This window comes from Rhea pennata, chromosome 12, assembly GCF_028389875.1.
Source record: "Rhea pennata isolate bPtePen1 chromosome 12, bPtePen1.pri, whole genome shotgun sequence".
NCBI classification, from domain to species: Eukaryota; Metazoa; Chordata; class Aves; order Rheiformes; family Rheidae; genus Rhea; species Rhea pennata.
Genome location: NC_084674.1, coordinates 17,633,050 through 17,653,297, shown reverse-complemented (window position 1 = coordinate 17,653,297; position 20,248 = coordinate 17,633,050). Strand labels below are relative to the sequence as shown.

Here is a 20,248-nt window from a genome sequence, read left to right as displayed (position 1 = left end):
CTGCTGAGTTTAATCCAGGTGAGATACCATACTGCTTGATTAAGCAAGCCAGCTATTAGGACATTCTGCATAGGGATATTTGGTGCATCTAGCACCAGATTTTCCAGATGTTACATGACAACTTAGCAGTGGCGCAACTATTTGTTGATACAAAACCATAGCTTTGTGAGTGGAAGTGCTGTGTTGCTTTGGCCAAAGATTATTTTCACTGGTGTTTTTGGCATGGTTAACCCCATTACTATCTGCTTTATTCAGTTCTGCCACTGCTCTGCCCTCAGTCTTTGCTGCTGAGCTCCATGTTAATTTGTGCAACAACCTCATCTATCAGCAGTCTAAACACAGCTACAGCTGGAGTCAGAAATGCTAAGCCACTGTCAGCAAGAGGCACCTACCTACCTGCCTACAGGCTGAGCTCCCCATCTTCCTGTGGGAATGGACATTCATGAGCCCTTATCCTAGGCTGGTATCAGAAACCTTGAACAGTGCCCACTCCCATGACGAAATGATTTTTACCACATTGTAGCCAAATGCTTTGATATCCTTAGATCATGCCTCACCTCTTGAATAAGCAAGCAGCACAACTAGTCCTGGGCATGTTTATCTCATCAGGATCCCGCACAGTTGCTCTTGTAACTAGAAGTGGAAAGTTACTCCTGAGAAACTCTTTCCAACTTCAAGCTACTCTAAATCAGGAATGTACCACAGCTGTGATTGTCTCAGTAGCAGTTAGTGTCCAACAGTAAAGAGCAGAATCTTTTATCAGTTTTGTATTACAAAGAGCATCCCTAACAATAAAACCTGGAGGCTTCTGACTATAATGAAGAACATTTCTGTGGCTGTGCCAAAAAAAAGTGAAAAACTGTTGGAAAATAATAAGTGCAACTTCAAGAGCACTGTTAAGTTCTGAGCTCCCAGAAACACGTGGCCGTGCTGCTGATACCATAATATCACTTGATTGCTGGTGCCAAGAGTATCAGGGCAGCCTCACCCAGTTCTGTTGTGCTCGAATCTGGTCTCCTAGACTCTCTGGAGTCTGCGGTAATTTCCAGCCTATTCTGGTGTGCGTGCACCATTAGAGACATTATTTCTGATGGAGCTGTGAGACAGCTGAATACAAAACTACGAGCTTTTGGTTACTCTGCACGGTGTGCAGAGATTGCTTAGGGCCACTTTACAGCTGGTCCGTATATATGGAAAAGAATCTCCTGGCCCTGATATGGGCCCCGTGCCCTCCTGGCACACTGCCTGTCCCATCTAGCACTACGCTTGCCAGGCAATATGCATCCCTGATCATCTTCTGGAAATGGAGCTCCTCTGGGAGCTGGACTGACCAGGTCCCGTGGAAGGGTGGCCACAGCCTTCCTTGGGCACAGCTGCTCCAGTGCGAGGAGGACACAGCCTCTGACGCACACTGCACTCGCTCCCCACTGCAGGCAGCTGAGCTTAGCCCCAGGCGTAAGCAGGAGCAGTGCCATAGTGCCTGGTAATTCAACCGGCAGTTTCACAGTGCTCTAAGAGTTAGTTCAGGCAGAATTAATAACTCTCCAGAATTTCAAGCGCGTATTCAAAAAAATTATAAATGTTGCAGTCTTCTTAATTTTTCAGCAATCTTTTTTCTTAGTCATTTGTCTTCTCTAACAACGCACTAAGTACTGCTTACAACTTCTTCAGTGTTCCAGCTACAACAGCTTGAGTTCTGTACTGTTTCATGTATTCAGACTAACAAAAACATATCTTGATGAAATAGAAATATAGAATATATAAAAATATATTTAAAAATACAATATAAAAATAGAAATGTATATCTGTTCTAGAAAATAGCTAAGTTCTTGCACATTTTATACTTTATGCAAGAAGTGGAAGACGTTCAGGAAAACTATATGGTGGAATTCCCTTCTGAGGTCAGAGATGTTAGCAAGCAAAGGGGGATACTGTGTCATAAAAGTATATTACAGAATATACTTTTATACAGATATATTCTTTACAGAATAGCTTGGCAGAACTCTTGAACTCGGTGTTTTCCAAGTGCTAGTGTTTCACTTCAGCATTATTATAGTCATCCTTAAAGGACAAAATACTAAACACTTCACTTAATTAGGATCATTGCACGAACCACTTTAGAAACAACTTCTGGTTTCTTATAACCTTGCAGCAATATTTGCAGCAATTTGGTTAGACGTGTTTTGCCCTACTCCCATGAACTTTGGAGTCAAGAGGGAAAACTGAAATGCTGCTGAATCAGAGAATGAAGATACATTGCAAAGTTAGTGCAGCTAGGTATGCCTCCAAAGAGAAATGTTTAATAAAATTCCACCTTGATGTGCTCTTGAATTGCAAAAGCCTTCTAATGCAGCCTGTGCCCATGATTTATAACAATGACTCATAATATTGCATTATATTTAATATGGTGTAACGCTGATGCAAGATGCCATTCGTGGAATTTCAATGTCACAGAAAAAGAGAGGAGAGAGCAATCTGGTCATGTACCTTGCCTTGCTGTCAAGATGAAGAGTTTACAGCCAAAATGCATAGAACCTTTCAATACCTACTTTTCTACTGAGGCAGGTTAACTGGAAGAATAACAGTTTTATTTCCTGGAGCATAAATATCTCTCAGACTTACGTTATTGTGTGACTTTCAGTAATTTAATTAACTTTGTACTTAAGACAAATTTGCTAACAGAAGATTCAGTCTTGCAATTATAACTCCTCACTTGGAAGTTCTCGGGGCAAATCAGGATTATGCCTTTAAATTAATCTAGGCTTTATCTCTTTTTTCTGACCCAACCAGTATGAATTATTCTCCTGTTCTCTCTATACTGCTTCCTTCTTGCTGCAGTGAATCAGCACTTCAGGAAACACTAATTCAAAGAGGAAGACACCCTAACTCAGTTTCTGGAGGTCAGAACCAGCTGCTCTCCAAAAGGTTTGACAAATGACATGAGGCTTCTCAGGCTGCTCGGGGCCAGTTTTGCAGGGTGCATGCAACCCCTTTTTTGAACTCTGCCCCTTCCCCTCTGAGTAGCCTGAGAAGTTCAATGTCATGCATTTGTCTGCAAAGATGAGTCCTAGCGGTCTGGGGAGAACTGCTAGCCCAAGCCAAAGGGAGAGTTAGAGCCCCGACTTTTAACAATACAGAAACCTGTTACTTGCTCTGTCCCAGCAGCTGAGGCGCTCTGGGTGCCTGTCTGCAGGAGCCGCTGTGCCGGTGTCTCATCACAGGTAGTGTTATTCTGCAGCATAGTAGCAGCTAGAAGCGCAGAGAGCTCTTACAAACCGAGCTGGGAAGGGAGCACTTTGCATTGCAGGCTGGCTGTGCACACGGGTATTCTTCAAGCGTTACATTAGCCAGGCTGTTCAGAGAAGGAAAGAGCAGCACAGATCTGTGCCACATATAACCTCTAAATTCCTCCATCTTCAATATGGCTAATTTTCATCTTGTGTATATATATATATATATATATATGTATATATATATATAAAAAAAAGCCAACAGGTGCTCATACTATTGTGCTAACGAAGTCAGTAGGTTCAGCAGACAGTTGCGACACCAGAGGGAAGAGAAACATCTGCCTAAGTAATATGAAACTATAAGGAGGTGCAAGAACTTGAACTGAGCCCTCCAAAATATCTGGATCAGACCTTTCCTGGTGGCTCTGTGTCAGTATATACCATGAAGTCCTACCTATGTTTAGCCTTCTTGTGTAAGTGCAGCAGGCTTGGCTACTTCAGTGCAAAGTCTGACAGCTCTTGCTCTCTGAGATAGATGAGATGAATTTATCAGTGGAAGGACTTGTAGGAAGAAAACTAGATAACACTATATGTTTGATTTGCCATAGTCCATCTTGAATCTACTGCCATTGGTGTCGTCCTAAGGGACCTTTCATTGGTCAGCCTTGAGAGCCCAGGGGAGAGGGACCCAGCACACAGTTCGGTTTTGCCTTTCAAGAACCAAAGAAATAGAGGGAGCTGTCTTTCCATAGGTATAGCGATGCCTACAGGTGAAGAAAACAAATCAATAAGAATTGAATATCTAGTTTATTTTTGGAAGCTCCACTAGGTCCCAGTCTGTCTCCTACATGCATAAATACCATCAAAAACTTAGCCATGGGCAAGTAAACCCAGACAAGAATATGTAGCCCAGAGGGAAGCCACCAAGAATGGATTGTGTTGAGGCTGATAACATTCATATTGCCCAAAAAAGGAGAGTACCACCTAAAACAAGACATTCTTTGTTGTGAAAGCATTAGGTTTTGAGAGACCTAGCTTGCCAAATACCCGTATAGACCTCTCTCTGCCAGTTGTCTTAAATACTGTGATCTTTCACATAACAGCAAAGACTGAAAGGAATCTCTCTAGCAAAAACAGCATTTATTCATCCTCTACTGATTGGTGGAGTAACATGCCTCTTCTCAATCATGTTACTCTTTCTTTTCCCTGAAGATTTCAAACTGAGATTTGTTCAAACAAAGATCAGTAATGTTACTCTGTAAGGGATGCAGGAAGAAGCGTAGAAATATCTCTAAATCAGAACAGTTCCTGAGCCTGCTGGAGAAATGGCAGATTGCCAGAGATAGCACACACCACCCTTCTCCCAGAAGCTCTATTCATGCATAGAGCTGAATCTTCCAGGTATCATTTTTTAGGACAGCAAATTGTGCGTATATAGGTGAGAAACACAAGGAGTGCGTGTCCTCAGGGGAGGCTGCTGCATGTTTTGGCTTCCTACAGGCCAGGTCCAGGACTCGTTTCCTCCTCCTCCACCCTACCTCCACACCTGGGTGATAATGGAGCCAAAAAGTATACTGAAGTGCTACGAGGAACTTCTTCTCTGGTGTACATCTTTTTATGCTTTGCCTTTGAAATAATTTACTAATAGAGAAGCCAGTAGCCAGTATTTGCAGTCCTTTACAGACTGGTTTGTCACTTAGGGAGAACCTTTTAGTGAGAAGAATCTTATCACCTACCTAAAGATGAAACTCCATTGGGCTAAACTCCTCTGTTATTTCTGATTTCAGTGCATTTGAGCTTGTGTAGCAGAGGACACTGTGGACCTTGATGTTCTACCATGCTTTTTAGTAAGTGCCTTTGTGCTAATAGAAGGCAAATAGTAAAACTCAGTATCTTTACTAAGATAACTCAGATTATTTGATTAACAAATTAATGGTCAGTCCTTGAGCTATGGTCAGAATTCAGTGTTAATTTTGCTAGTATTTTGAAGTACTGTGTTTGCATTGGAGGGCCAGACCCAGAAGTTTGGGATTCTAGTAGAGGGAAAAAACAATCTGACCTGTAGAACTACTTCAGTAGCACTAAGTAAGAGAAAGGTTAGGCTTTTGCTTGGGGTTGTAATCACTTTTCTTCAATACCATATGCTTGTCTCCAGCATATGCCTAAGAGGAAATGTCTTAGAGCCTAAATATCATTCTAACAACAAACATAGTATCCACAAATTAATTGCTGTTCCTAACTTCCATCTCCTGTTTGCCTCTAAGTCACAGTAAAACAGTGCTAAAGTCAGTACTGATGCCACAGGGGTACAAATAATGGGGAAGGTAAAACAAAGAGGTAAGAAAGCAAGAGGATCTACATTAATTCTTTAAGATGTGATCACTAAGATGGTAACTCCTATATTCAGCTACAGAAAGCAGTTCTGCTCTATAGAAATGTATTAAATCCTATGCAGTGTGACTAAGCAACCCAGAAAAGGCTTGGGAGCAGCACAGATGTTACTAGGAGCATTGTACGTAACAGTTAATTCTGGTAGGTTGGGCACTTGCAAGTGCAGATAATCTGCTGTGCCTGTCTTAGCCCTTTAAAGTTTCTGGGGTAGAAAAATAAAATGGTTGAAAATGCTTTTTTTTTTTTTTTAACCAGGCTCAGGAAATAAGCCCGTGAACAGCTGACTAAGAACATTTTCCCGGGGACTCCTTTCAGATCAGTCTGTACCTGCACACGGTTGCAGGGGAGGTACAGAGACACTGCCGGGCCCGTCCTAGCTGGGGAAGGGGAGAGCCCTGTGCCCGCGCCCAGCGCCCGCGCGGCGCCAGCCGGCACGGCTCGGCAGAGCACCGGTCAGGTTGGGTCTTGCACCCGCAGCTGCTGCCGCTGCAGATCTGAAAGCTGGCTGGCTACCGCAAACGGCAACGGCGGCAAATCCCGGGCAGTCGGGATTCCCACAATCCCCAAGAAATCTGCGTGCTTGAAGCTGCTGAATTCTTGTCTTCCAAGTGCTGATTCAGCAATAATTGCTTTCAGCTACCCCGTCCTGGAGAACGGAAAAGAGGGGGCGGGAAGGTTTCTGTGCAAAATGATAAACCAAATACACGTAATGGCGTTACAGTGAGTCAGCCTGCGGTCTTTTTGCAAAATATTTTTCTCCCGTTAGATGTAGTCCTCACACAAAGAGCAAGGGCTAGACAGTTGGGTTGAAAATGATCCCTTTTCAAATGAGTGAGAAGGTCATGTCTGAACCTGACGGGAATCCCGTTCGCCCGCACGGTAGCAGGCAAGCTTTTTATCATAAGTACCGTTTGACTTTCCAGGTAAAATGTTTGTTTGCTTTTTCTTTTTACAACCGTAAAGAGTAACATTTAGGCAAATATTTGACGGACGGACAGACGGTCCCAACAAGCTTGTATAACGTGCAAAGGTGCCTGCTTGTCTACCGTACGGTGACGTTAGCATCGGAGCACCCGCAGCTCCCGCGCACCGTGCGTGGTCTAGGCGGACCTCTCGCCTGAGGCGGGAGACGGCCGCGTCCGGGCAAGAGCAGAGCTACTCACCTTCCGCCCGGCCTCGTTGTTGTGCAGGTTCATGAGGGTCCTCGCGTTCTGCTTGATCTCCCTGGCGTCCACAAACACCTTGGCGAACCCTATTCCGTATCTGATGTCAGCGGAGCAGCCTCCCCATTTCCATCCCTCCTCCTTGTGGTACTGTCCCTGTTTCTCCTTGTCACAGCCGCAGTCGCTCAGGTTTCCCTGCGTGCAGGCGGCCGTGATTGCGTGTGCTACCCCAGCAGCGATGATGGCGTACGTGAATGCCGCTTCTCTGCTACCTGGAAGTGAAACAGCGCTGTAAATGCATGCTACGACGCGGTGACAGCAGTAAGAAAAAGACACGCAAGCTGCTGTAGTGCAAACACCAAGGGCTGTTACTAGCAGTGCTGTAAATCTGCAGGCACGAGCAGGTCCCCACTCTTCTAAGTACTGATTTTTGTGGATGTTCAGAGACTCTCTAGAATGATATCTCTCCGTGAGGCTGTCAAAATTAAGGTAGTATTTAGGTATCTTCATATATATACTTCTAGATGACCTTAGAAGCAAAGTAAACCATTCATAGAAAAAGCAAGGAATTGGCAAATGTTCAAAGAAAAGAAAATGGATAGAATTGAGGGTGGAATTGTTAAAACTTCCGTTTTCAACTTTTTTTTTAATTAGCTCAGAAATGGGATTCTGTTTAGAAGTTTAATTCTGAACTAAAAGGTCTTCTTAGTGGAAAACAACTTCAGTTAGAAATCTTGTTTTGAAAATATTTTAGCTGAACTGAAACACTTTTTCAGATTATAAACTTCACCGAGACCCAGGGCAGTAATTTTCATTTTTAATCTGAAAATTTCTCACAAGATGGAAAAAGAGTTTCCTGACCTGTAGTAAGTATCATGACAAAAGCAAGACAAAGGAGCAGCTTCACCAGATGTCTGTGAGGAGGTGGTAAAGCAAGTGTTATTCTGTGCAATATATATGTACATATATTTGCATTTGACATGCATTTAGCATGTCCTGAACTAAGTACCTGCCCCTACTCTTATTTCTCTAGTGACAAAATGTACCTTCGCATCAATAGGATCAGAATCAGGCTCTTAATTAGGAGAGGGCAGATGGGAAGATCTACTTCCCTTCTTTAAACATCTGCCAGTTCTGGCAGAACTCAACTGCTGGCAGTAGTTTATTCTACAAGAAACAAGCACATTTCTGCTGTTTATTGGATTTCACAGAAAAGTAATCACTTAGGAAGAAAATCTTACAAGCACTTCATTCTCAGCTACATCACTTTCACATACGTGCTCTAGATTTCTGTGCATCAGTAAATAGTTCTTCTAATGAAAAATACTTCCTTATGAGCAAGGATGTAAAATGGAAAACAAGATGAGATCATCAAAACCTGTTAATAGGCAACTGCATGCCCTTTTATTGGCATAGGCAACATCCCACTGATACTGCTCTGCACAGTGTTTGTAAAGGAACTTGTAGTCAAGAATTAGACTTCCTCAAAGAATTTCTTGTTTACCTTAAAAAAAAAAGGAAAGAAAGGAAAAAAAAGAAAAAAAATCTTAAAATGTTAAATTGCTGTGACTATGGACTTTATAGATAAGCTTTTCAGGGCTAGTGGCTTTTATGAAAAAGGGAATATGGGGTAGAAGTCCTCAGTTCGTAGTTTCCAGTTCGCTGTCTGTGCACTAACATCGGAGTACCTGATGAAGCCTATGGAAAGCCTCCTCCTGCTCTCTGCACCCATGGAGGCAACAGGCAATTGTGGACATGGCCACCACATGGGCACATCAAGGATGTCAGGGTTCAGACCTGCCTTCGCTAGTAGCCAGCTGCTAGTGTAGCACATAGCCCCAAAACGTGCCAGTGCCAGAGTGAACTGTGAGACCAGTGTCTCGCCATAGCCTTCTACCATCAGTGCCACCTTCTGAAAGGAGCAAGTGTCCTCGGAGGTAGAAGAGGTAAGAGGAAGCTACTGAGATAAAGCCTACCTCAGTGAGGAAAAGGGAGAAATGGCAAGAAGCCATTGATCTGAAGTGTACATGGAGTTGTGCTCTCGGTGTCCTGGTGTAGCAGCGAGGGAGACCACGGGCGGCAGGTGCAAAGGGGTCTCCTTCCCGGGGGCGCCCGCAAGGACCAGCCAGGGCACCTTCCAAGTCCTTCCTCCAGGCTATCCTCAACATCCTCATTAGTTTAAGTACAGCAGTATGAAAAGGGCACTGATAAACAGGGAGGGTACAGTAAGAAGTCCCATTTTCTCCACTCGGGGTTGCTCCTTCAAGGGGCAACATGTTGTGCCAGATTTCTGTTTCATGAGGTAGCAAGAATGGGGCAGCATCAAAAAATGTTTTGAGTTGAAGTTTGCGTCTTATTCTGGTTTTGCTTTAGTTGGATGATTTCTAGTCTAACACAAGTTGTTTTAAAGAACTAGAATAAAAAAAATTCTCAGATCATTTTAATATAATGCACACAATATTGTAAAGATGAAGCAGCCCCTTAGCCTCTTCAGGGAGCAAAATGTGATACCAACAGTATAAAAATAATGCAAGCAGAAGCAGAATCCAGTTCTGAGCTTGCTCTTAAAATCTTTTACACATATTATTTTATAGATTTGTCCTGTTTGGGGAAAAAAGCAGCCTTTGAAAACTAAAGGTTGGGAGATTACAAGGTAAACAAAGTGAGTGTCGGGAGGAATTGATCCAGGTAGGAAGTACTGTCCACAGGAGATGGCTATATAGTATTGATAAAGCAGTGCACGCTTGTCATACCCACATCAAACTAACTATTTTTCGCCTAAATGATTCACTTTTTTAAGCTTCAGTACCCTAGTTTAGCCCATAGAAATGTCAGCACATGAAGGGCGGTACAGGAACACATTCTGGGAAGGCAGAGTTTACTTTGAGCCTGTTCTGTGACACTGCTTTAGATACCAAAATGATATTAAAGGGTTTTTTGCAACCAAATCAGCAATGCTTAATGGGCTAACATGCAAACAAGTGTTTTCCTGCCACTTTTAAGTACTGAATGCTGCTGCTGCACTTCTTATTTCAGCAAATAGTTGAAATGCCCGGAGGATCTCAGTGGAAATGCTGCTTTAACAAGGTGCACCAAACAGCTGCTCCCTGCAGGCAACAGGTTGTTTCTGAGTCTGTGCTGATGCTCTTGAGCCGGGTGACAAGGGAGGTACCGCTCCGCATTCACTCCAGTCTCGGCAGGTGCTAGGTTGAAAGGCTCCACCTGGACCCCCAAAGATGAGCAGTTTGGGAAACACATTTCTGCAGAGATTAGCAAAACATGTCTTCTCTAGGGAAAACAGGTAGTTGCAGTCAGTGGTTGTCAAGAACGTCTGCACAACTGAAAGGCTGTGGAAAACCCTATGGTGCAGCAATTTACCTTCTCTAGAAGGCTAGAAAGATGAGATATTAACTGGAAGAGTGAACTAGTATGTTTTTAGCAGTGAGATCAGAATAGACTTTTTGGAGAAAATTTAGAAGAAATGTTCTCATATGCATGCAGTAACAAAGCTGTCCCTTGAACAATCTTCCAACTCTTTGGCTTAGAAGCCCTGGCTTGAGGTCCAAGAATTAAGTGTTTTTGCTGTTATTACCTACTGACTCCATCCTCAAACTGCAGCTGAATTTAAATCTATGCTTGAAAAAAACAGAAAATGAATTTTAAAATGCATATAACAAACAGTTGATCTTTGTGGAGGAGGAGTACAAATCATGATCCCAGGCACTGGGTCAGCTTTAGAGTTTCTTGTGGAGGCTTTTCCAGGCAGTGAGGTGCAAGGGTGCACACCAAGCCACCTGTGACGGTGAACTAACCGAAGGAAAAGTGACGGCTGCCCGAAGACTACGGGAGTTGTGGAGAAAGGTGGAGAGTGGGTTATGGCTGTATAAAAATTGTGGTTGGTATTTCCCTTGGTATTTGATAGTTGGCAGTGCAGCTCATTGACAGGTGCCTGCTCGACAGCTCCGAAACTCCCTGCCGTGCCCACGGCGAGCCTGCCGATATCCCCCCGGGGTCTGCAGGCAGCTGCGGCCTCTTGGCTCGCGTTGTCAGAACACTGCCAGCAACTGCTTGAAAACAACCCCAAAACTGGTGAGATTGTCACAGCCTAAACTGCCAGTGGGTGGTCCGGATCTCCCCCTCGTCCGTACCGTCAGCCTTGCAACAGTGGCCGCAGACTAGAGAAGGCGAGGGGCCCACAGGTCCCGGAGCGGTGAGTCCGGGAGAAAGCCGCGCTGCCGGGTGCCGAGCGCCGGCACCTTCTCGCCGCGTCCCCGGCGAGCAAAGGCTGCATCCGCGGCAGCTCTCAGCTCCGCGAGACAGGAACGTCGGGAGGGCTCCGCGCCTTGCACAGGCTCCTCTGGTCGTTTACGGGGCTCGTGATCTGAGGGGGCTTTCCAACGCCGACAGCGCTTAGGGCATCGGCGCGGCGCTTCCGCGGGCGAGCCCTGCGCTCGGCGGGGCCCGGCTGGGGCTGGCGGCGGGGACAAGGAGGCGGAGAAGACCGGTGCCCGGGGCTGACCTGGGGACGTGGGCGCAGGCTCGGCAGCGCTTGCCCGCTTGGGCCAGGGGCTGCGCTCGGTCTAAGCAAGCACTCCAGCGCCGTATGTCCGAAGCCGGCGGTTTTTCCTCGTGTGTCAAACACAAATCTCGCCCTGCTCTTCCTGCTCGCGCCGGACGCAGGCGACGCGCGTTGTGCTGCTGCAGAGCGTGCCGCGTGCCCGCTGCCCCACGCAGCAGAGCGCTGCCGCTCCGCTGGCTTTGCTGGAGGAGGGCTCCGCGTCCGTGACTCCCGCTGTCTCCACAGCTCCCCAGTTTCGCTGCTGAGAGTCCGGCGAAGCGCTGCAGCGCCGTGCGTAGCCCCTTCTGCGGGGAGCAGACGACAAAGCCTCTGAGATCTGCACAGGCAGCACAGCCCTCCCCGAGGGGAGGCGCTAGGAGCATCCCGCGTGGGCGGACACAGGAACGTGGCCAGTGCCATGGCCTGGCACCAGTTTGGGCCATTTAGGTCTTTAAGCTAAATCTCAAAATGTGAGCAGTTTATAAAAAGCTTCACTCACGTAGGTTAAAACTTAGAGAACTTAGTTTAAGGAATAAGCAGAATTACTTGGTGTTGCATGGGAAACAAGGCCTGCACCTGCAAGATACGGAGCAGATTTGACTTGCAGGATGCTAGTAAGTGCTGAGTGGTTCAGGACCTCGCAGTATCTAAGCACACTTCCAAATAGCTTGGCCCACCATATCAGTCCCCCTCATAATTGGCTAATCTGGGAAATAAAAAAGACAAATTTCTATTTATCTCACTGGAAAACATAGGTTGTATATTCTGCTATTTGAAGCCAAAGGGTCAGAGAGGGAGTTATCTGTAGTGACATGAGCTGAAATATATGTTGATTGTGAAAATATAAAGATGGAAAATACAGCCTACCTTGCCAATTATGTGCCACAGCTAACATTACTTCACATCTCTCTATAAAGGTCATAACTCATAGCTAGTAAAAATGAAGACTAGAACTCATCTTCTGCCCACTCCGGGGTCTGCCTCCTCCTTTTTCTTGGTAGACTATGTTTGGTCTTGCACTTTTTTTTGTTTTATCTTTCTTTTACCTACCATGTGCAATTAATAAAATAGTAGCTTAAAAAGCCATTTAGGTATCCACCTCCTCTTTTTATTCTCCCTCCTGTGATGGCTCAAAGTGTTGAGGGATTGCGTGTCCTTAAAATATTGAACTGACTTGAAATGAAAATGACAGTTCCCTGGTAGTATGTGCTTTTAAAACAGTAATACCAATAATTTAAATTAGCAGAGCTGCTCTGAAAGACATCTGAGCCTTTTGAGGGTTTAGTCACTGCCCACTTTATCAAGCCAAGTTCATTCCATCAACACATGGAATGAAATTCTTGGACAGGAAACAGCCCAGATATAGTGACTATTTTTGAAAATATCCCATTTTAAGCTTATAAAATAATTACTTAAGGCATGTGCATTGCAAAAATGGCAGCCAGGAATTTGGAGTTCATAAGACAAAGTTCCCCCACCCCTTTCAGATGGCTGTGATCCCTCCACACCACAGCATTATTTTAGAAACCCCCAGGTACTGACCCTGAAGTAGGAGATACCTGTTTTACCTTTCCAATGAAATGTAATCTTTTTGTTTCTTTGAAACATGTACTCACAAGACACATCTGAAGGCAGGTATGAAAACCTTCTGATGGGAATTCCAACTACAGTGACCTTGGGGCAATGTTTTATCTTATAGTGACAGTCCCTGCTCAGAGAGATTGAGTTTTGGCACAAAGCAGCAGCCTGGGGTTTGGATGTTCAGGCCATATGTCAGGCTGGCTGCTGTTTTGCCCCCAAATCACGGTTGCTGTGCAAGACACTGGCACTGAAATGGGCAGTAAGGGCTGCAAACCTAGCACAGAAATGCAAATCCTGATCCTACTTGAGCAGGTAGCAAGACTCCTGTTAATTACAACAATATTTCTTCTCTGTATATCTCCAGGGTTTCATAACACCACAAGTTCAGGAAATAGCGTGTTTATCAATCATTCTTCTGAATATTGACAGCACTGAACAGTGCAGCAACACGTAGAACCCCAGCTTCTCACGGACACGTGCAGACAATCCTCCATGCAATAGGAAAACAGCAGGCATTTTAATCTGGATCTATCTGTGCTTGCTTCCTTGGTCTGTTATTCGGTGATTCAGAGAATCAGACTGTTTAAAACCTGGCCCAAGAGCTTACACCAGTGTTGCATATCGAAGCTCTCCAGAAAATGCTTGAAGATGGAACCCTTTACATCCGTCCTGGACTGGTTTTGAACAACTTTATCTTTGTAACAGTGGCAAAATGAAGTTTTATTGTGTTGTTTTTCTTTTAAGTCTACAAGACCAGACAAGATACAGGAGAACGAGCTAGATTTTGTTCCCTTTTGCATGCTACAAAGAGATGGCTCCTAATTGACAGTTGCTGAGCAAGCTAGTTATAGTTGGTGGGTAGGATGCTTGTCATTAGAGAAGCTTTTTTAACATATTAAAAGTAAATCACTGCTAAGTTTGGTCCAGTGAGCAGCATAGAGCTAGTAGTCTAGTGTATAAGCCAAGGCTAACAGTTTAGCCTGCACATCTGGGTGCATCTGGAGCGAGCCCTGAGCCCGAGGCATTGTGCACAACATGCATAGTAGGTGCCAAGTGAGCCCGCTGCCCTCAAAATTTTTAAGACCAGTTTGCTCATGTGGATTCTTCCTTTGGTTTCAGCTTCACTGCTCACTTGAGTAATGCAAGATGGGTGAAGTTACCAGGGTGAGTGTACTGGGAAACTTTTCAGTGTACAAGAAAACAGACAACTGATGGATTTTAGTAAGACCAGGATCAAAGCTTGATAGAAACCACTTTTGCTGAAATGTTCTTCGGGGACCGCCAGGTCTTCACCGACTGTGGTTGGTTCCCTTTACTCTGTCCCAGGCAGGGCCCACAACAGACCTTTGTAAGGCTGTGCTGCCTTCCACCAGCTAATTTCCACCTTGCTGTGCCGCTTTGTGGAGCTGCAGTCGCCCAATTTGTATTATTTTTGCTTGCAGATTTTTCCTGAGTCGTGTTTAGTCGTGGCATTGCTGCTCCGTCATGACAAAAGGACATAGCATGGTATTTTTACCCGGTGATGCCAGTCAGATTCTGTCCTCTAGATGCCACGAAACGCACGGATATCCTAAAGCAATCACTTGAGATAGTTACTCCCTGCTTGTGCCTTGGCTCGTGATTATCACAAACAGCAAAGCGCTGCTGACTACCAGCTCTCAGAGTTGGGCGCTGCAGAACGGGCTACGGAGGCGCCCGGCGGCGGGCTTCGCCGCAGCGCTTGCTCCTTCTGCGATCCCTCAGAGCCCAGACCTGATTTCCGGAGTCCATCTGAAAGGCATCGCTGGCTGCGCCAAGCTTTAATCTTGAATCGCATTTCACACGAACAGATGCGGGCATGAGTTTTTTGGACCTTCCTACTACAAAACCTTGCTTTTTATAGAGGCTGTCCTCAGGAGCAGAAGTGCTGACCACTCTAACATATACGTTTGTTTTCGAAAATACCCATAATTGTGTTGTTGCATCATCTCCGTGGTTATTTTAAAAATTCTCTTTGTGACTTTACATTATTAATGAGGTGTCTATAGAGTTGTCTAAAAAAAAGATTTGTTGTATTAATCTTGATTGCAGCTTTTTCATTTCTTCTTATAATTGGACCAAGTCCTCAGCGGGAGTAAACTGATGTCATTTGTACTGTTATATCTCTTCATGATATTGGCACTACTGTCACCAGCTGTCATGATTAGATATCCGCCGTGTGTCAGTAGGGAAGAATCTCTCTTTTCAAGGACAAACCAGATAAAATGACACAAGAAACGGAGTATATGTGCTGTGTGCTGCTTGGGAGCATGCTGTGAATCTGGAAACTCAGTCTGTGATCACAAATATGCCATATGAAGCATAAGCGAATTTAAATGGTTGTAACTGTAACTCTGCAGCTAAATTATCACTGGGAAACAGCCTAAATGCAATTTCTTTAAAATATATAGAGACGTGTGCTACAGATAAGAATGGGAAATTTTGGTATGTCGTTTTCCTTCTGCAGACTTCAACGAGTTTTACCAAGGCTGGTATTTCTGTTGTCATTTTAGAAATGGGAGAAGGGCAACACAGAGGAGGAGAGGAGCGTGCCAGGGTCGCTCGGCCGGACAGCGGCAGAGCCGCTGGGAGAGCTCAGGCCTCCTGCATCACACCGCAGTGTCAGCAAGGCAACGCGAATAGTTTGGGTGCACCTGCATAACATTCGTAAAATACTCAGTAGCGGTTGGGGTTTGTGCATATTAAACCCCAGATACCTCCTATAAGGCATATGGTTCTTCAGGTCACGCGTTTCGCCTCTCTCTTCCCTATTTAGTGCAAGGCATACAGGACTTACCCTTATCTTCACTTAGTTGTGGGCAGCAAGTTTGACTTCTGTCTTTACAGCACACAGGTTTTACCCTTTTTAACCAGAGTGAAATATTAGCCTGTATTTCTGTGAATGGCAACCTAGAGCACACTCCTACCCAGAGATCTTGGGGACAAAGAGAGAAATCCAGGAAATGGATGCTTTTTCCTTTTCACTGTAGAAAGCTGAGCTGTGTCTGATGTGCAAGGTTTCTATACATGCTAACAGACAAGAAGCAGAAGAATGAGGAGATGACCTGAGTGGGAGTGGTTGTATTGTAATATTCCACAGTGTTTGAGTTTCCTACTATTTTTAATCTTACAACACATTTTCCTTGCATGTCAAATCATCATTGCAGATCTCAGCTCCTGAGAGATATTTTTGTCAAAGTTCATTTTTAAATGTAAATGTGTAAGTGGTTTGAATTTGAAGTTTTTGCTTTTTCTTTAAATGAGTTTTATTAGTCTGGATGATATTCAACGCTTGCCTGGGCTCTGAAACCAGCCATGAATTTGCCTTATCCATCTAAGCATCATAATGGGTAGCTAGAATGTATTAAGAGTTATCACCTCAAAGACAGATCAAAGTCTACTTCCTTTGATATTGACTTTTTTTAAAAGGACCTAAATATAACCCACTAGCTAAATAATTCAATTTTTTTTTTTTGGGGGGGGGGGGTAGAGGAGCTGAGTGCATGTTTATGCAACAGACCACAGTAACTCTGCAGCTTTGTGATTTGCTGGAGAAGAAGAAATCCTTCTCACGTTTTCTGTTTAAGGAAATGTTACTCGTAGACTAAATGAGCCCAAATCTGTCAGGCGTCCAAATGGACTCTTCACTGACTAAGTGACAAACACTTGCACGGATCACCGGCAGGGACAGCTCAGCTCAAGGAATAGAAACAATGAGCTAATCCTAATATAGGAGCCGTTCTCAGATGTGCCCCACAATGCCGTGCAGTTTGGTTTTTACATACCTTACTTGACTCACTGTGTATGATTATACGAGGGGCTGAAAGACCTGTAATTCACACTGATTTCAATATTTACTTTTTGTTCACTTTTTATTCTTGGCTTAAGTATCTCTGGACGTGGGAAAATACACATATCAACATGCACACGTATATGAAAATATACGTGAACGTCTACGTTCAGTCCATCAGCCTGCGAGTGCCGGGCACCGCCGGGGCTGCTGCCTTCCCTCGCTGGAGGCTGCGCCCCAGGGGCCCTGCGGAGACGGGTCTCTACCCGGCTCTTCCGGCGCTCCAGCGGGAGCGTCCTCCGGCCTGCCAGAGCACTGTCAATGCTGTATCTCTGCAGCTTATGCGAATGCGAGGAAAGTGGTACTAAGTCTCTACCCCACCACTTGTCCCTGGATGACTAAGTGATGCCTGGGGCCAGGCCAGGCCAGAGGGTTTCCCAACAGGCTGGACACTGCTGCTGTACAGCTACGCGTGGCTGTATTCAGTGCCTCCGCTCTCAAAACATCCGTATTTTCTATCATGTTATCACCATTAGACTGGTTTTCTGGATTTTTACATCTAAATTTTAGACTGGGAGGCGGCAGAGAGACCTCAAGGCCAGAAACCGCCTGTCTCACCTTCTTCTCCCAGGCGCGGGGTGCCATCCTGTGAGTGACCGGCTTGCAATTATGACTCAAGAAGTCACTGTGCCTGTGTTTGGAAAATACTGTTCGCTTCCATACTCTCTGTATTTCAAGCGTACACACGTACTCCTTGTATTTCAACAAACACGAGAAGCCCCACTCCTGCATGTTCTGCACTGCAGGGGTATGTTTTATGGGAGTTTTAACCTCAGCTCTGTTTCCTCAGATACTTGTGCTTATCATGATTAATGTCATTTTAGTTAAGAATTTTGATATATCTGTACTGTTGCAATAACTGAAAAAATGGAAACTGGAAATGGACTCTTCTGACTGTTGATTAGAATAGTCCATTTGTAAAAAGTTCTGACGTCTCAGGCTGGAAAGCACCTATTCTTTCCGGAGACAGAGAGGTCACTACAGGTAATAACTACAGAGTAACTGCTTCATGTGGTAGAAGTCTCTAACGATGAGACTGGTTCCTCGACCCAAAGACACTAGTCCCAAAGAGTGCAAACATCAAGCCAGTGGCACTTGTGAAACTTTGGTGCCCCAGGACTGCATTTCTATCCCTACTCACGTTCTGCCTCTGACCACTGCCTTTAACTAGAATCAAACTTTTGCTCATCCTTAGTACGTGAATAAGGCTGTTGTCCTGTGCACACGGAGGAAACCTCTTTTGGAAAGGTGGTTGTGAGAACAGGACAACGAAATACTGCAGAGGAAGCTCAAGCAATGTGAAAGCGCTTTCCTGAACTACAGCAAGGGCCCAGCCAGGTGTCTTACTGGGGAGATCAGCAGGTGTCACTCGTGTCAGTGTGACAGCCCCAGCCTCCAGGTGAAAACCTGCCCAAGGGGACGGTCCTGCCCTGGCTGGCGCAAGCCGTGTGCGCTCACCAGTCTTTCCCAGCTCCAGTGCCCGCGCCCCGTGGTGGCTGCCGTTCCCGCAAGGCCCGTCTGCCGCCCTTTCCGCGGCCGTCAGGCGGTCAGTAGCTAGCAGAGAGGTAACGTACCCACTTTCAGCTCTTTCCCGAAGACCGTCCTCTCTCCCAGGGCCGAGCAGTTCCAGCGCCCGTTGCGGAACTGGAACTGGCACTCGTTGATGCCCATCTGGGACCCTTCCCCGATGACGATAATAGCGTCGGGCCTGCTCTGGCAGATCGCCCGCTGCCGGGGGGCGAGACCCGGGATCTTGTTACAGATGATGCTGGCTCCCAGGGCCACCACAGAGGAAAAACCCCTGCAACGACAAGAGTGCGGCGGTGGCTGGGGGATGGCGCGTCCTGGAGCCAGGCACCGGGGTGGGCACAGCACCCGCCACCTTCCCGCGCCACCGCAGCCCCGCTCCCGCGCCGTGGGGCCCAGCTTTGGCAGGTGCCCCCGGAAAACACCCATCTCCCCCCCTTCACCGCCAACGCTTCTCTCTCTCTCTCTCTCTTTCTCTCTCTCCATAAATAAAACAGAGATAAGGAGCACGTGGGCTCCTGCCAAAACGGGACTCCACTTCCTCATTCGTAAATTAAAGCACATGCAAGTGCGGTGCGTGCCTGGGCCACGCACAAGCAAGGGGCTGGGAGGGTTTTTAACTCTCGCCCGGAGCAGTGGCGGGGAAGGGGGAGGCGGGCAGGGGGCACCCCCGCGCCGCCGCGCTCACCTGGGCCGGGCAGCGCCGGGATGCGCCGGGGCGGGGGAGCTTCGGCCGGGGCCCGGGCCGGGGCCGGGGGGCTGCGGGGCGGCGCCGGCCCCGCTCCGCACCCCGCCGCTGGCGGGGCCGCCCCCGGGCATCGCCGGCGCTGCCGCCTCTCTCTCCCCCCCCCCCCCCCCGCCGGGGCCGCTTACGGACGTGGGGGGCTCTACCTGTCTTCCGAAAAAATAATAATCGGGATCGCCACCATCATTTTTGCAGACTTCCCGAGTTAAATAGTAACAGGTCTGGACAGGTTAGGCAGCGAGCGAGCGAGGGAGCAATTGTTAGAAAAAGGGAAAAGTTACTTACCCGATCTTGATATAGACAATCCCTAGGCTCAGGAAGATGTGGAAAATCCAGCGCCTTGTTTTCCTGTTCATATTCCTCGCTCGCTGTGTCTCAGACCAGCATGGAAACGATGCCCGCGGCGCGGGCGCTTTCTGGAGGCGCCGCTCAGCGCCGCCGGGGCAGCGCCCGCCGCGGAGCGAGGCGCCCGGGGCCGCCGGGCTGCGCTCGCCGCGCCCCGCGGCCGCTCACCATAGCCCCGCCGCGCCGCGCCGCTCCCCTCGGGCCGCCTCAGCGCGGGCCGGGCATGGGCTGCGCGGTCCTCCGGGGGGCCGGCGGCTCCGGGCGCTCCCCCAGGTTCAGTGTTAACTCTCTGCCTTTTTTTCCCCCCCTTTCCTCCCTTTCTCTCTTCTTCAGATACTTGGGCGTGTTCTCCAAAGGAGGGAGTTGTCCAGCCGGGGGGGAAGAAAGGCGGGGGCGGTGGGAAGAAGGGTAACAAGAAATCGCAGACAGATCACCTGCCTGCGAGCAGGCTGCCCGCGGTCCTGCCCTCTGCGGGCCGGGCCGGCGGCGCGGCTCGACGGGGCGGCAGCGCCTGTCGCCGCGGTGTCGCCGCGGGTGTCGCCGCGGGGTGTCCCTGCGGGCGGCCGCTGCTCGCCCCGGGGCGCCGGGCGGCATGGGGCCCGCAGCCGCCTCCCTCGCTCGCCCCGGGGCTGCCTGCCCTGCCGGCACCGAGGGCCGAAGTTTTACCCCGGCTGAGTCGCCCTCTTTGCCGGGAGTGCTCAGCACCTCGGGCTGGTTTTATGCGTTCGCACCAGCCCCGACGCTCCTCCCCTCTCTCTGCCTCCCCGCATTTAACGTGCTTCTTCGCTCCCTCTCGATTTCCGAGTGGCGATTAACAAACACATCGGCGCGGAGAGGAGC

At 47.3% G+C, this 20,248-nt stretch overlaps 1 protein-coding gene across 1 annotated transcript in view; it reads right to left on the bottom strand.

Annotated features, from left to right (window-relative positions):
- The window catches only part of WNT7A (Wnt family member 7A), a 34,263-nt gene extending 14,844 nt beyond the window's left edge, over positions 1 to 19,419 (bottom strand). Inside the window, exons 1-3 of the mRNA XM_062585486.1 lie at positions 19,349 to 19,419; positions 18,366 to 18,592; positions 6,785 to 7,056 (exon numbers count right to left, since the gene is read on the bottom strand). Of these exons, the coding sequence (XP_062441470.1) occupies positions 6,785 to 7,056; positions 18,366 to 18,592; positions 19,349 to 19,419 (570 nt within the window). The remainder of the gene's footprint in view (positions 1 to 6,784; positions 7,057 to 18,365; positions 18,593 to 19,348) is intronic.
- Positions 19,420 to 20,248: the final 829 nt, after the last annotated feature.